Here is a 13,179-nt window from a genome sequence, read left to right as displayed (position 1 = left end):
AGGAATTCCGACGAGGGGCTGGACGACTCCTCCCACAAGGAGTGCTCACAGGCGAATGATGTCACCGACAGGCGTGGAAAAACTCACGCATGCGCACGAGGGTTCAAGCATGTCTGACTTAAAAACATATGAACGAAATCCATATAGTTTTTGAAAAAAATAAAAAGGACCTATACTTTACGGACAGCCCTCGTACCTGCTGCTCTGATTCACAATCCAATGATGTCCACAGACAATAGTGAGACAGCACCAATGATTTATGTATAAAGTCCCAATCCATAGTTCAAATGGAATTACAAATGAGAGATGGATTTGATGACTGGACAGGCAGCTGCTGTTTTATTTTTCTTCTTTTTTGAAAATGATCGACAGACCTCAAGACATGTTCAGACAACCGATGACAGTGAAAGAGTTTTCAGTATCTTTAAAGTTGTAAAGGGTTTACTTAAGTTGGTATTCTGTCATTCTAAACATTGTAGTAAAATAGACTTGCTTTTTTCATAGCTTTATGATGATGGAAAACATCTTAAAGCATGACCATTTATGTAAAATGTGCAGTTTGTACTTAAATTGTGCACATTTTGTTTATCTTTTTTTTAATTAATAGTAAACATTGGTCTGAAATGTACATGGCACCACAGTACATATTTTGTATTTTTGACTAAATTGTCGTAATAGCTTGTTACTTTAAATTTAATTTAAACATGTTATATTGCCAATATAAGTTGGCGTACTGTTTGGATTGACGGTTGTGAGGTCCAAGAATCTGTGGATTTTCAGTCTAATTCAAATGGATTCAGTGGAAAAACATGTTCATCCTCAGGTTTGGTATTAATGCTGATTTCCTGACTCAATTAGATTTTGATTAACACGATACTGATTTCACTCAGTATCGATTTGGTTATGGATATTTCAATTAGAAATGTGCATGATATGAAAGGGTGTCAGAATTAATACTGTAAAATGTACAATGTATGTTAGTAAAAAATATGGATGTTTACTATTTGGAATTGGACATTTTTACAGGTAGTAAGTAGTGTTGGCATAATGCCTTGTTAATGGTTCTGAAGATTTGTGGTATTCCCACCATGTTTTACCTCCATTTTGCTTTTGTCCATCTTTTGTGTTTTTTAATTCAAAATGTAACCACCACATATGCCACCTTAAGTTTTTGGTCGTGGTGATTGCAGTGGAGCATTTTCTGTCTTTTTTTTTTTTTTCTTTTTCCCAACTGAGGTGGCAAGATCTCCTCCTTAAATGAGAACCAGAGGTTAGTTATGTGAGACTAACAAGGTTAAAGCATCACACATCGACGGGCAAAGGTCTGTATATTAAAACAACTTTGAGTTTTATAAATGTAAATGCAGTTGTTCAAATGAAGAATGATTTGAAATGTAAATCTGAGTTATTTGTTTTTACCCAATCCCAGTCATCCTTAATGCAGGCTCGGCTCATTGGTGAAACTGCTGGACCACAGATAATAACTGGTAGATCTGAATGATATTAAATAATAAAAATAAATACATGTAGAATGCCACTATGTTGCACTTTCTGTTAAAGGTCTCTGTGAATTGACAGAAACTGAACACTGAAAGGTCAACTGCGTTGTTTTCAGTTCGTGTTCAGAGAATGTTTTCCAGACAACCTTAAACTGACCTCAAGTTTAACAACTCAGCCTGTACATCTTCACCAGGAAGCAGATGTTGAATATTCAGTGGTGTCTCAATGTTACCCAGAAATGAGTTGAATCCTTTGTTCATAAAAACCTCAAATGATACTCTGAAGTTGACATATTGATGGATGGAACAACAGGTTGTGACAGTTTTGTCCAAATGAAACCATGTACATTACTACAATTCATCATAAATTTCTGTAATACATAATCCAACAGCTTTGCTCACAGCGTTATTTTTCAAAGGAATGGCTGCAGTGCATTTTGCATTATTCTTAGCACAACAAAATGTGCAGAAACCCAAAGCTTGCCAAATGCATCTCCGCAGCACTGCATTATACAGAGGAGCACTGCTGTACTCTTCAGTACAAGTTATTTGCTGGGATGTGATGCCAACTTAGCTGGTCCAGGTTTTGTGTGTGGGTGTATGCATGCATGGTTGTCAGTGAGAAAAACTCTAGAGTTCATGGGAGATGAAGGAAGGTCCTAAGGATGTTTCTGTGGGCTCCAGGCTGACATGGGAGAGTGTGTGGCTTTGAGAGTGAGACAGTGTGTGATAATGAGACGGTGGCGTGGGGAAGGCTTTCCCTTGGACCTGGTCTTCACCCTGCTCAGACCTCTGGCTCGGCAAGTTTGTATCCTGCGGTTGTGCTTCAGACACAGTCCCAGTTCCCCCTGCACCACGACCTTGCTTGTGTCTCTCCCAGGCAGAGCTTAGCTTCACAGCCAGAGCCAGCAGGTTCTTCCCAAGGAACACGGTGGAGACGCGAGGATCCCTGTACCACAGCATGCCTGTGCCCCTCAGGGCCAAGGTGAAGATATTGATAGTGACTAAACTAAGCCAAGGGTACAAAGCCTCCTTACGGGGTCCCCTTTGTCCTGGCAGACCAGTGCCCCCCAGCTCTGTGAGGGCTACACATGGCAGCAGCAGCAGGAGGGCGTAGCAGTAAAAGAAAACCAAGCCCTCCACCCAGACTGGCAGTTTTTGTCCGACGCCACTCCCTGTCCCAAGTGCAGCGCCTGCATGGGCCTCCCACAGCCCGGCCTGCAGGTCCAACACATCCAACAGATCAACCACCACCCACAGGAGCCGGCCCCGCACCTCCTGCTTCCTGCGCTGCGGAGTCATGTGGTCAGCTCCCGTCAGAATAAGGAAAAGGGAGGGCAAGCAGATGGACAGCAGCAGGGTGAGCGTCTTCCGAGCTAGGGGGTCAGGCGGCCGGCGCTCTTGCCTGTAGTTATGACAGATGAAGAAGAGCTTGAGCTGGAGCAGGGAGAGGAACAGGAACCAGAGGGCGTTTGCAAAACCACGACGTGGCGACCGTGCCTCAGATATCACGCCAGCCGACACAAAACGCAGTGCGAGCAAGAAGCCCACGTCACCGAGCAGCACAGTGGCACACTGCCACACACTGGGTCCTGCAGCGCCGCGGGTCCCCAGCATGCTCTGCTCCAGCAGGTAGAGGTCCACCACTGCCATGGTGCTCACTGTGACCAGGGATGATACGCACACCTGGGGCGTGGGCACCATGCCTGGAAGAGACAGAAGCACAGCGGAAATGTACCACTTTGAGTCACCTTCCATCAAACTCACAAATCTCACAGCAAGCAATCTGTTCCTTACAACATTTATTGATTTATTGAACTTTAACAACAAATCTAAAGCCAGTGTAAAATAGTTTTGTGCTTGTTGCCATGGTTAAACACCACCTGCCTGGTAAGCAGTAATCGCCCTTCATCTCCATCCAGACTTACAGCTCCCTTGCCTGTTCAAGCTGAGAAGCTTTTTAATCTTTTTTTATTATGCCTGTGTAGCAGTTGGAAAGTCTTCCTTAACATAAAGGTTCTAACACAGCTTCCTTTTATTAGATTCTCACAGGTTCCTTACTGTTACTTCTTTTTTTCCTGTTGACTGTAATGCATTCCATTCTTTTTTTCATACTCTGCTTATTACTTATTAATTATTTGCATGAGTAGCTACATGCCCCGTCAGAGCTCGTTCATTGCTTCTGCATTCAAAGATTCTCATGTGCTGCAGTCATTAATAATGGGAATTTTTTTCCGTTTCATATCGGTGTGAATATTGATTACTGTACATGCTGTTTGTTTAGAGTCGTGCTTTACTCCTTTTTTCTTTGTATACTCTCTGTGTGCATGTGGGTGTGTCGGTGTGTGCAACCAATGCTGATTTGCACAGGTGTTTTTTTTTGTTTTGTTTTTTTTTCCCTGCTTCCACTCACATCTCATCCTCAGACATTATAAACCACAGTTATTGATCTTGGCGTGAGAGATGATCATTGACTTTGCAATCTAATCGAACGATCATCTCTTTATCATGTTTAGCTGAAAAGACCGCAGGATTATCTGCTACCCCCTCACCATCACTCTGGGGTGGGGGGAGGTGTCAACGCCTCAGATGGATCAATGACGTTATAATATAAAATCATTACGAGCTCAGTGTGTCATAATGGCAACAGTTGTGCGTGATCGAGCGAAGATTGTCAGCTTGATTGCGGCCTCGGAGGAAAGTCTGCCAGGCAAACGTGTGTATTGACTTCTTGCCAATGGAAGACACATCACTTCCCTCACTGTAAGACTAACAGGAGCACTGCCATCTCCTCGGTGCTGTGTGAATCATTGAACAGGCCTGTGGAACTCCACTGGGTAAAGGGGTTTTCAGGGTTTTTGTGCGTATGTGTGAGAGACGAAGAAAGGCAGGGAGGATGAGCATAAGAGAGCAAGTGAAAGATTAATAGGCCTTTTGGCTATATAGATGCCTAATAAAGTGTTACTGCATGATGGTAATAGTTCATAAATAAGCTCAGGAGGAGACAGGGTGAAAGTGATGAAGAGGAAACGAGTCAAACACTGATAGAAAGTGGCTTCCACCCTCTTACACAGACACGCATTTTGTAATCCATCTTGGCCTGGATATATTCAGATGTGTTCATCACCAGCGGTATTGAAATATGTATCATAGACATTAGGATTTGTTCTGCAACAGATGAATCAAAGAGATGAAAAAAGGAATGATCTATTCTGATTAATGCACTTGGAGGCATGGTGGGAGGACAGGCGCAGTATGTTCCCACGTTTTGTAATATCTGATTGTCTGTGAAGGCTTTTGTTTCGCTGCACTCTGCAACCTGATTATTAGTCTTGGAAAAATGAATGAATCTCACCAAGTCATACATTAATAGCATATGAGATCTAAAAATTTGTGTGTGCAGAATGGAGAAGTTGCACTCTGTGGCTTCCATGAGTTTGTGTCTATTAATATGCACCTGTGCCTTAATACGATTTACCTATCTCGTATTTACCCTGAAAATCTCCCTGTCAGCCAGCCTGTGTTTATGGTTTGACTCCCCATCAACAGCCTGTAATTTATTCTGCTCTGACTGAGGGACTGGGGTGACAGCCTGTGTGTCCTCTCGGCTCATCAACAATGACCAAATTCATCATTTCCCTGTCTGAGAAATGACATGACAGTTGACAGGGTGAGGCTACGTTTCGCTGTAAGAAGAATGGCATGTGATAGTTCATTTTATTTTCCCAGACCTATATGTTGTGGGTTGTGTTGAAAATCCGTTTTTACCTTCTTATGATCATGTAGTACACTTTGAAGGGCAGTCTTCTCCAGTGCAACAGTATTATTCATTATCACAAAAAGGTCCACTCTTACCAACTCACAGAAACAGCCGAAGCAAGCAAAAGCTGGAATGACCGTGTATATTTTTCTGTTTATTACCACGACCGACCAAGGATGTTTTTGGCCACTTCTGTTTTTCTGCAGGATTACTCAACAAAATGGAATGGGCCCTTTCACCAAAATTGACTATGTTGGGTCTGACCCGGAGTTGAAACTCTAAAATTTGAGGCAGCATGGCAACAATGGTACTGAAACAGAAAATGGAAGCTACAGTCTGGTCGATAAATATTTGGACAATGACAGTTTTTGTAATTTTACCTCTGCACAAACCACAATGCAGTTAAAATCCAACCATCGTGATATGTCTGTAGTGTCGAGTTTCAGAAGTGGTTAAAGGGAATTAACAAAATGTTTCACTATGAGATGTGTGGTGGTGGTGGTGGTGGGGGGGGGGTATAGAAGTCAACCAAAGAGAAAATTGGACACCATATTTCAATACCACTGGTGCAGTGGGCTGCTCTGACCAGCTATTGAGGGAGTCAGTGGCTCACCGCACATTTGGCTGATGAATGGTCGGCACATCTCAACCTTTAAACATATACAATAAAGGCTCACTCCCATCCTTAATTCTTACATTCTCTGACTGCAACTCCTTTAAGTAAATAATCATTAGTGCTCAAATTTCTCACAGCCTACTCCATCATTATTTCTTTCTTGTGGATGTTTGAAACTGAGGTGACATCAGGTAATAAGACTAAGGCTACAAAAACATTGCAGCCTCTGCAGAAGGAAAGCATTACTGCGTTTCCACCTTGTTTCCACCAGCAATTAAATTTTAATTATGTTGATGCTGGTCTTTAAAATCAATTCTCATATTGTAAAATTAAACATCAGGATATTGTGAGTATTGATAATACTTCACCAACCCTATTAACTAGTGATACCACAGGTAAATGTCGCACTATGCACAGTACGCAGCCACAAAAGCCTCTAACTCCTTCAGAGTTGTTATGGATGTCTTGGTGGCTTCCCTCACTAGTCTCCTTTTTGTACAGTCACTCACAGATTTACCATACATTGCCATACTGTTTATATTTCTTGATGGCTGACGTAATTGATGGCAGCACAGTGGCTTAGTGGCCGGCCCTGTTGCATCACAGCAAGAAGGTTCCAGGTTGGCTTCCTGCCAGGTCCTGTCTGTGTGGCGTGTGCGTGTTCCCTCAGGGTGCTTTGGTTTCCTCTCACATTCAAAGAGATGCAGGTTAGGTGAACTGGTGACTCTAAATTGAATTGTAGATACGAAAGGGAGTGTGACTGTGTTTCTGTCTACTTATGTCGGTCCTGCAATAGATTGGCAGCCTGTCCAGCATGTACCCAGCCTCTCACCCACTGACCACTGGAATAGGCTCCAGTCCTATTTGGAATAAGTGGGGTAAATAAAATGAATGATGTCATTAAAGTCCAAATACATTCAGTGACTTTGAAGTCTTCAGCTATCTAGCCCCTGACTTGTTTAAAGAAAAATGGCTGTAAAAATGATTTGTAATAACTATAATCCTCATGTCGTTTGTCCAAATAATTTTGGCTTCTGAAAATAAAGGGACTGTGTATAAAAATGGCTGCAATTCCAAAATATATATTTTTGTTAAACCCCATGAAAAAAGCTGAAAATCTACACTATGAGCACATCATTTCAGCCACTTTGTGGTGTTGTACAGAGGCAAAATTACAAAAATTGTAACAGTCTAAATACCTATGTACCTGGCTGTATATCGTTTTTTTTTTTTCTTACTACAGCGTAGTAATACAGCCTGTTTTATTGACAGTTTTTGGTAAGTAGAGACAGGGCATTAATTAATTGCTTTTTACTTTGCAAAACAGACCATTTTACAAACAAAACTATTTCACAATGATGGTAGTTTTCCAGAAACTACCAGAATCCCAAATGTGGATAGCCCCACTATTTATAAGAAGTGTCTTTATTGATCTTTAAATATTACATACAACCATATTTGTCCTAAACTATCCTGGCCAGCCACACTCTGGCACCCTGTGCCAGAAATTAAGTGGAGCGTTTAACAACTGACGCTCTGCATTAAAGAAATCACTAACCAGTTATTTTTCAGGTGTGGTCACGTAAACCACAGATGGCGTTCCATCCAGTCACCCTGTGTAATGTATTTTTTTTATTACCTCTCTGTTCCACCCAATGCTAATTATCACAGGCAGTTGTACTTAACCCATCAAGAGCTGAAAGCTTCCAGTTAAATAATCAGGTGTGAATAGAACAGGTAGACATGAAAACCTGCAGGAGAGTGTTCTCCATGAGCAGGGATGGAGAGTCTTGCTTTAAGTATGTTGTTGCTAACCACAGTTCATTTTTTTTTAATGTGGCACATCAGTAGTCAAACACGCAAAGTCAACATAATCTACATTTCACATAACTGTACAAGTAGCAATTAATACGGTACTGTATTCCTTTTTCTTGTACAGCATCCAATAACAAGCCACTGTGATTGTACACCATCCAATAACACCAGCTTGATCCTACGCCATCCAATAACAAACCTCATTGATTATCACAAGATAAAGATTTTCATCATGGTATCAGGCAGTTGGAAAATTTCAAGCTCAAAATTTGGCGTTAAGGTTGTTCATGAACCTTGACGAGTAGTTTAAATAAATACCAGTGGGTACCGTACTAATTGTAATTTGCGGTTTATGTATGGTACCACATCTTCGACAGCAGCCATAACTGTATGCTGCACATCTGGAAATTTGATCATCTGATTTCCATAAAACCTTCATTATTGTTTATATGAAACTTGGTGAAAATACGGTGTGGGATATTTCCATATAAACATAGTGTAATAAAGATTAGAAGTCATAAAATTTATGGATAGATCTGCAGAAAGAGTACAGAGCCATGCCACTGTACAAGGTGTGCCAGTTTCCTGAGTGCTCCTCTAGATTTAATTACTGCATCCTCTCCTGGTGGACAGAACGCGTTTTGGATGAAGATTAATTTGTATTTCTATAAACGGCCATCAAAGCCTCCTAAACGAGGTCCTTCACAACTTAACAGGGGTGGCACTGGCGCGCCACAGTCATCAGGGCACCATCTATGTAATTATGTGCCAGCCCATTAATTAGTAGCTCGTCAGATCGGGTGCAATCATAATGCATCATTAAATAAACCCTATCTGCAAACCCACATGGCTGAAACATCTGTTGATTTAATCAGGAATTGTCTGAGGGTTTGTTCCCGTTTTAACACCTTCATTTTTCTTGATGAAACGTGCAGATAATCCGACATGCGCGTCTTTTAAAGCTCTCCCTGCAACACCTGTTTCATAACTGCCACATTAACAGCAGATAATGTAGCTTTTATCTGCTCACGGGTTAGAGTAAAGTGAATATATAGTTACCCAAACCATTCGTGGTTCACTTGGCTCGATCTTCCTGCCTTGATTTACAGCTTTTCCCAAGTGGGGACACGTCAGTGCCCAATAAAGTCTCTTTTTTTATTGTCCGTGAAGAGCCGCGCTCGGTATATTTACAGTCCGAGTATTTGCATATCGTCAGGTTTTAGGAGGCTGTGACAGCGGGAAGTCATCGGCCCTGCCACCCCAAGCAGACCCGAGTTTGTACTCGGCTCCCACTTATCAGGATTTCTCCCTCCGTGCAGATATATCATGGCAAGTCTTTGTCCGTCGTGTCGTTCCCGTGCGTAACGCGAGCCTCGATGTCGATCCGTCGCCTCCCGCAGTGTCTCTTCTGCTCGACCGGTTTCTCTCTGAACCCAGTACTCGTAAGGCGATGTCGGGGCTCCTCCGTCGGGTTCCAGCTGTCCAAGTCGGTCAGAAGTGGAACAGCGGCGGCGGCGCCGAGGTGGAGTAGAAACCGCTAACGGATCTGGATGATGGCACATCAGCGCGCAGGCGAGCGGCGCAACCACGAGAGGAGGACGAGGAGAAACTCACGCTGTCCAAGTTTGGTTGTGGTGATAATTTGTAAGCAGGTTACGTGCTCCAGACCTCCAACCCCCCTCCTCCTCCACCGCCTCCCCCTCTTTACACTCTCTGCACTCACCCTGTTTGTCTCCCTGCTGCTGCCTCCTCTCGCTCACTGTCAGCTGTGGAAGTTTAGGCAGAAGAAATATGTGACAGCAGCCAGTCATCGTCTGATATGATAATCATGATGATGCTACATGGACAAAATCAGTCATTTTTTTTAATCCTCTATCTCTCTCTCTCTCTCTCTCTCTCTCTCACCCCCCAATGTTTAGCCTGAAATAAGAACAAGTGGAGTGAAAGATGCCTGTAGACACATTTGGAGCTCAGGAGGCAGATGTTACATCTTTAATTAGTACTCCTTCTGCCTTCTTACTCTTAGTCGCACAAGAAAATAAAAAAAAAAAATCATCCCTCTTGTACATTAATCCATACAAGCGCTCAGAAACAGTTTTAAACAAGACTTTGGTGGTTTTCACTTAAGCAAATTGATTTTGGTTCCATTGTCAGCACTGCTGGAATTTGAAGTAATGTTATACCCATCACCTTATCCTGAAGGCCCTGCGTCTTAAAGTGTTATTTGCAGGCACTCCATTTTGCACGTGTAGCAAACAAGCAAAAACTCAAGTCCTCCGTGCTCCTTCTCCAGCTCTCAGCGTGCCGGCTTCATTTTAGAGCAAGAGGTTTAATCACAGTGTTGAGAAAGGGGATGGAGAGTCATTTCACTTGTCAGTTTCAGCTATGTGCACTACTGGCTTCCAAGAAGAAAGATTTTTCCATTTTCTTTACTTTAAAGTGGGTTTTTTTTTGTTCTTTGCCTCATATTCTTTCCGCCACTGTAACCCTTTTGCTCTGTCACCCTTTTCTCCTGTACATCTGTCTCTCTTCACCCTGCCACTCTCCCACTCTCCCTTTTTGTTCCCTGTGGGTGTGGTTGAAGGTCACTGCTCTGTGCTTTCAGAGTGGAGACAGGCTGGAAAAGGACAGAGGGGAGCAGTAATAACAGAGGGGCAGCCTGTACTATGCATTCATCACTTTTCTTCCACATGTGGAGGGATTGGAAGGACACATGGAGTTAGAGAGTGTCCAAAATGCTTTAGGCATCAACACTGAGCCTCTCTCCACATCAGGCCTGAGGCTGACCTCCATGTATCAGTCTCTGCACCTTTCTCCCTTTCTATTCTCACTTTGTTTAATCCTGAAATGTTAAAATGGGAGAAATCCATCTTTTTTTTTCCTTCCAAATTTTCCACAGCTGCTATTATTTTGCTTCCAGTAGTTGATACAGCTATGCTCTGCAGTTGTTATTCTAATCCAACCCCTGATGTTTTGTTCTTGTCTTTGCTGCACTTGTCAGTATGACTTATGATTTTTTTGTTGTTGTTTAAAGTCGTCTCCAGTGTGGAGCCTCAGCTGCCTGCAGTTCAGGATCCTCTGTTTCTGCTGCAGCCCCACACTCGTGATTAATCATGTGAAATGGCAAAACGCACAATGCTGTCAAAAACTGTGAGGGAGACCTAATGGAGTTGAAAATGGGATGTTTTGTCATGATGCAATCCATTTTGTTCCACCGTCACCCGTGTTCGCCACGCTCTCAGACAGGAACATTCTTCTTGCGTCAGGCGTAAAACTTTCCGTTTCCGTTTTTATACAGAGATGTAGGCAATAAAGCTGTGTTCGTAAAAGTGAACCTTGAATTCGCTCCACTTTGCCCGTTTGAGCAGCGTGCTTCAGTTCCCGTAGGCATGGCCATGTTGACCTTACCACAGTTCACTGGAGACTGGGGTGGAAATCGTTTTTATTTTCCACTTTTAAGACTAATCCACCGATTCCAGGGTGGAAAGGCAACTAAAGTTCACGTCCAGTGCAAACTCAATTTATTTTGTGCTATTTGCTGCCTCTGTTGGACCTATAATGACTTGCTGTGCAGCTTCTCTGGCAGCGCCCACTTTGTTAACCACTCTGCAGGGCGCCTGGTCTTCAGCTGAAAGATTTGAGATGAAACCTAATCAGCTGTTTGACGCTACAACGGGGTTGGATGTGATAAAATGCCAGCCCCAGAGCAGATTAAATGAACACGGTAATGAAGGTAATGAATGAGACTGTTTCACACCGAAGAGTTTAATTAACCTTTCCTACCACCCAGGCTCTCTCCATTGTATCACCTTTGTCCCCCACATCATACCTTCCTCCATGTAGACTGCCCACAACCATTTACTTTAGTGGCCTAATGCCAGTGGCAATTAATCCTGCTTCCAGGCCCAAGGCCTTATCCTACGTCAGTGTCCTTTATCTTCATGTTTGCCAAGCTTCCATAAGCACTACTTCTCTTGACTTATCCTGTCTCATCTCCCTCCATCTCTTCCTCTCTTAGCCTCTTCCCTCTCCTCCTCTTTTTTTTCTTTGCATACTTGTGTAGAAACACCTGCGACCGCACACAGTGAACACATCCTCAACATCAGCAATCCCTGGCATTTTAATATGCACACGCATCAACTCTTCAACTGATGGTCTTGTCAGATTATAATGAATCTGAAGTGTTCATACATAAACATGCATTCACACGCTCGCCCATATTGATGAGTGCCTCCCGTGGCCTTCACTTCTTTCTTCTCCCCTTTGCTTACCTTGGCCAAACAAACCTTTCCATTGTTCAAATATTGGCAACCATCAGCGGCCACATTCTGACAACTTAAATACACCTCAGCTGTCTTCCCCCCCCAATTCTTCTCTCTCCTCTCCACCCATCAAGTTCACACACACACACACAATGAGCACACAGCCTGCCGCCATGCTACTGCTACATCTTGTTAAAAAGAGTTAGTGGAGCTGAAAGGCCAAATCACATTAACACGCAGGGAGTGTCAAAAAGGGCTGTAGAGAATATGTTGGTGGGGTCACTTCAAATGGGCACTTCTCAGATTTTAATTGCAAATGCCTAATTGCTCCCATAATTATGAGTAATAAAGCACTGCTGTGCTGATCCCAAATGGATTATATAGCAATTATTCACCGCTGTCTCTGACGGGTTACACAGCAAGAATATCTTGGTAGATTAGCGTTAACCTTGGTGCCCAGGATCTCGGAAGCCTTTGAAGCTGCGTGCCTGAACATCCTTATCCACAGCAGAGCGGTGGGCAACACTTTTGGTGATGGGCTCCACCCATTTTATGCTGGACAGCGCCCAGCTGTAATCAGTCATGGTGGGAAAGCAAGGGTTTAACCAGCAGCTGGGGCTCGAGATGCAGTGAGCGGGGTTAGTGATTTGGCTGCGCTGTGAATGTTACTATTTCAGTTCTCCTTCTGGAATCACTATTAGGTGAAGTTGGAAAAATCTGACCTTGAAACTTGCTTTCATGCCACGCCAGCTCTGCGCTACATTTAATGACTGTAATTATAATTACCAACATGGTAGAGTCCCGCTGATTACTGCAGTTAAACAATTAAATAGCTTGAGGCAAAATAAAAGGTCTTCACACTGTCATCTTCATGTGCCAGTAGACACTTGTGAAGCTTCTTAATTAACATTTGCTTACCTATCTCTGGTGCATTCTTAGTTATGTGTAGAGCTCAGGGAAAACACCTCCTTCCTTAATGTTATTTGCCTTTCTTCCTTATTTGTTTAAGCTGATTTTAGCAGTAATGGTCCAGAGAAGTCTTTGCCTCTGTCCACCTTTTGCACAGTTGTGCTCCGCCATCCGCATAATGTCTTACAGTTCGTGCTTAAGCATATTTTATAGGTGTCAGGCGTTATCGCTTGCTGGTCAGAGAGGACCTTTCATAGCATCATGGGATCCGAAGCAGCCGTCTTAGTTGGTGGGAGAGATTATTATCTGACATGGACT

At 43.0% G+C, this 13,179-nt stretch overlaps 2 protein-coding genes across 3 annotated transcripts in view; one reads left to right on the top strand and one right to left on the bottom strand.

Annotated features, from left to right (window-relative positions):
- mrpl11 (mitochondrial ribosomal protein L11) overlaps positions 1 to 13,179 on the top strand; it is an 84,808-nt gene that overhangs the window by 53,308 nt on the left and 18,321 nt on the right. The gene's annotated exons all lie outside the window — the stretch shown is intronic.
- On the bottom strand, positions 1,609 to 9,383 carry tmem265 (transmembrane protein 265). Its single transcript, XM_034181609.1, has 2 exons — positions 8,750 to 9,383; positions 1,609 to 3,205 (listed from the first exon to the last, which is right to left on the bottom strand). Exon 2 carries the CDS (start codon positions 3,201 to 3,203, stop codon positions 2,130 to 2,132), a length of 1,074 nt encoding a protein of 357 aa, XP_034037500.1. The 5' UTR covers positions 3,204 to 3,205; positions 8,750 to 9,383; the 3' UTR covers positions 1,609 to 2,129.

The sequence above is a fragment of the Thalassophryne amazonica genome, chromosome 11 (assembly GCF_902500255.1).
Source record: "Thalassophryne amazonica chromosome 11, fThaAma1.1, whole genome shotgun sequence".
Lineage (NCBI taxonomy): Eukaryota > Metazoa > Chordata > Actinopteri > Batrachoidiformes > Batrachoididae > Thalassophryne > Thalassophryne amazonica.
The sequence above is the reverse complement of the archived record's forward strand: the minus strand, read 5'-3'. Positions and strand labels throughout refer to the sequence as shown.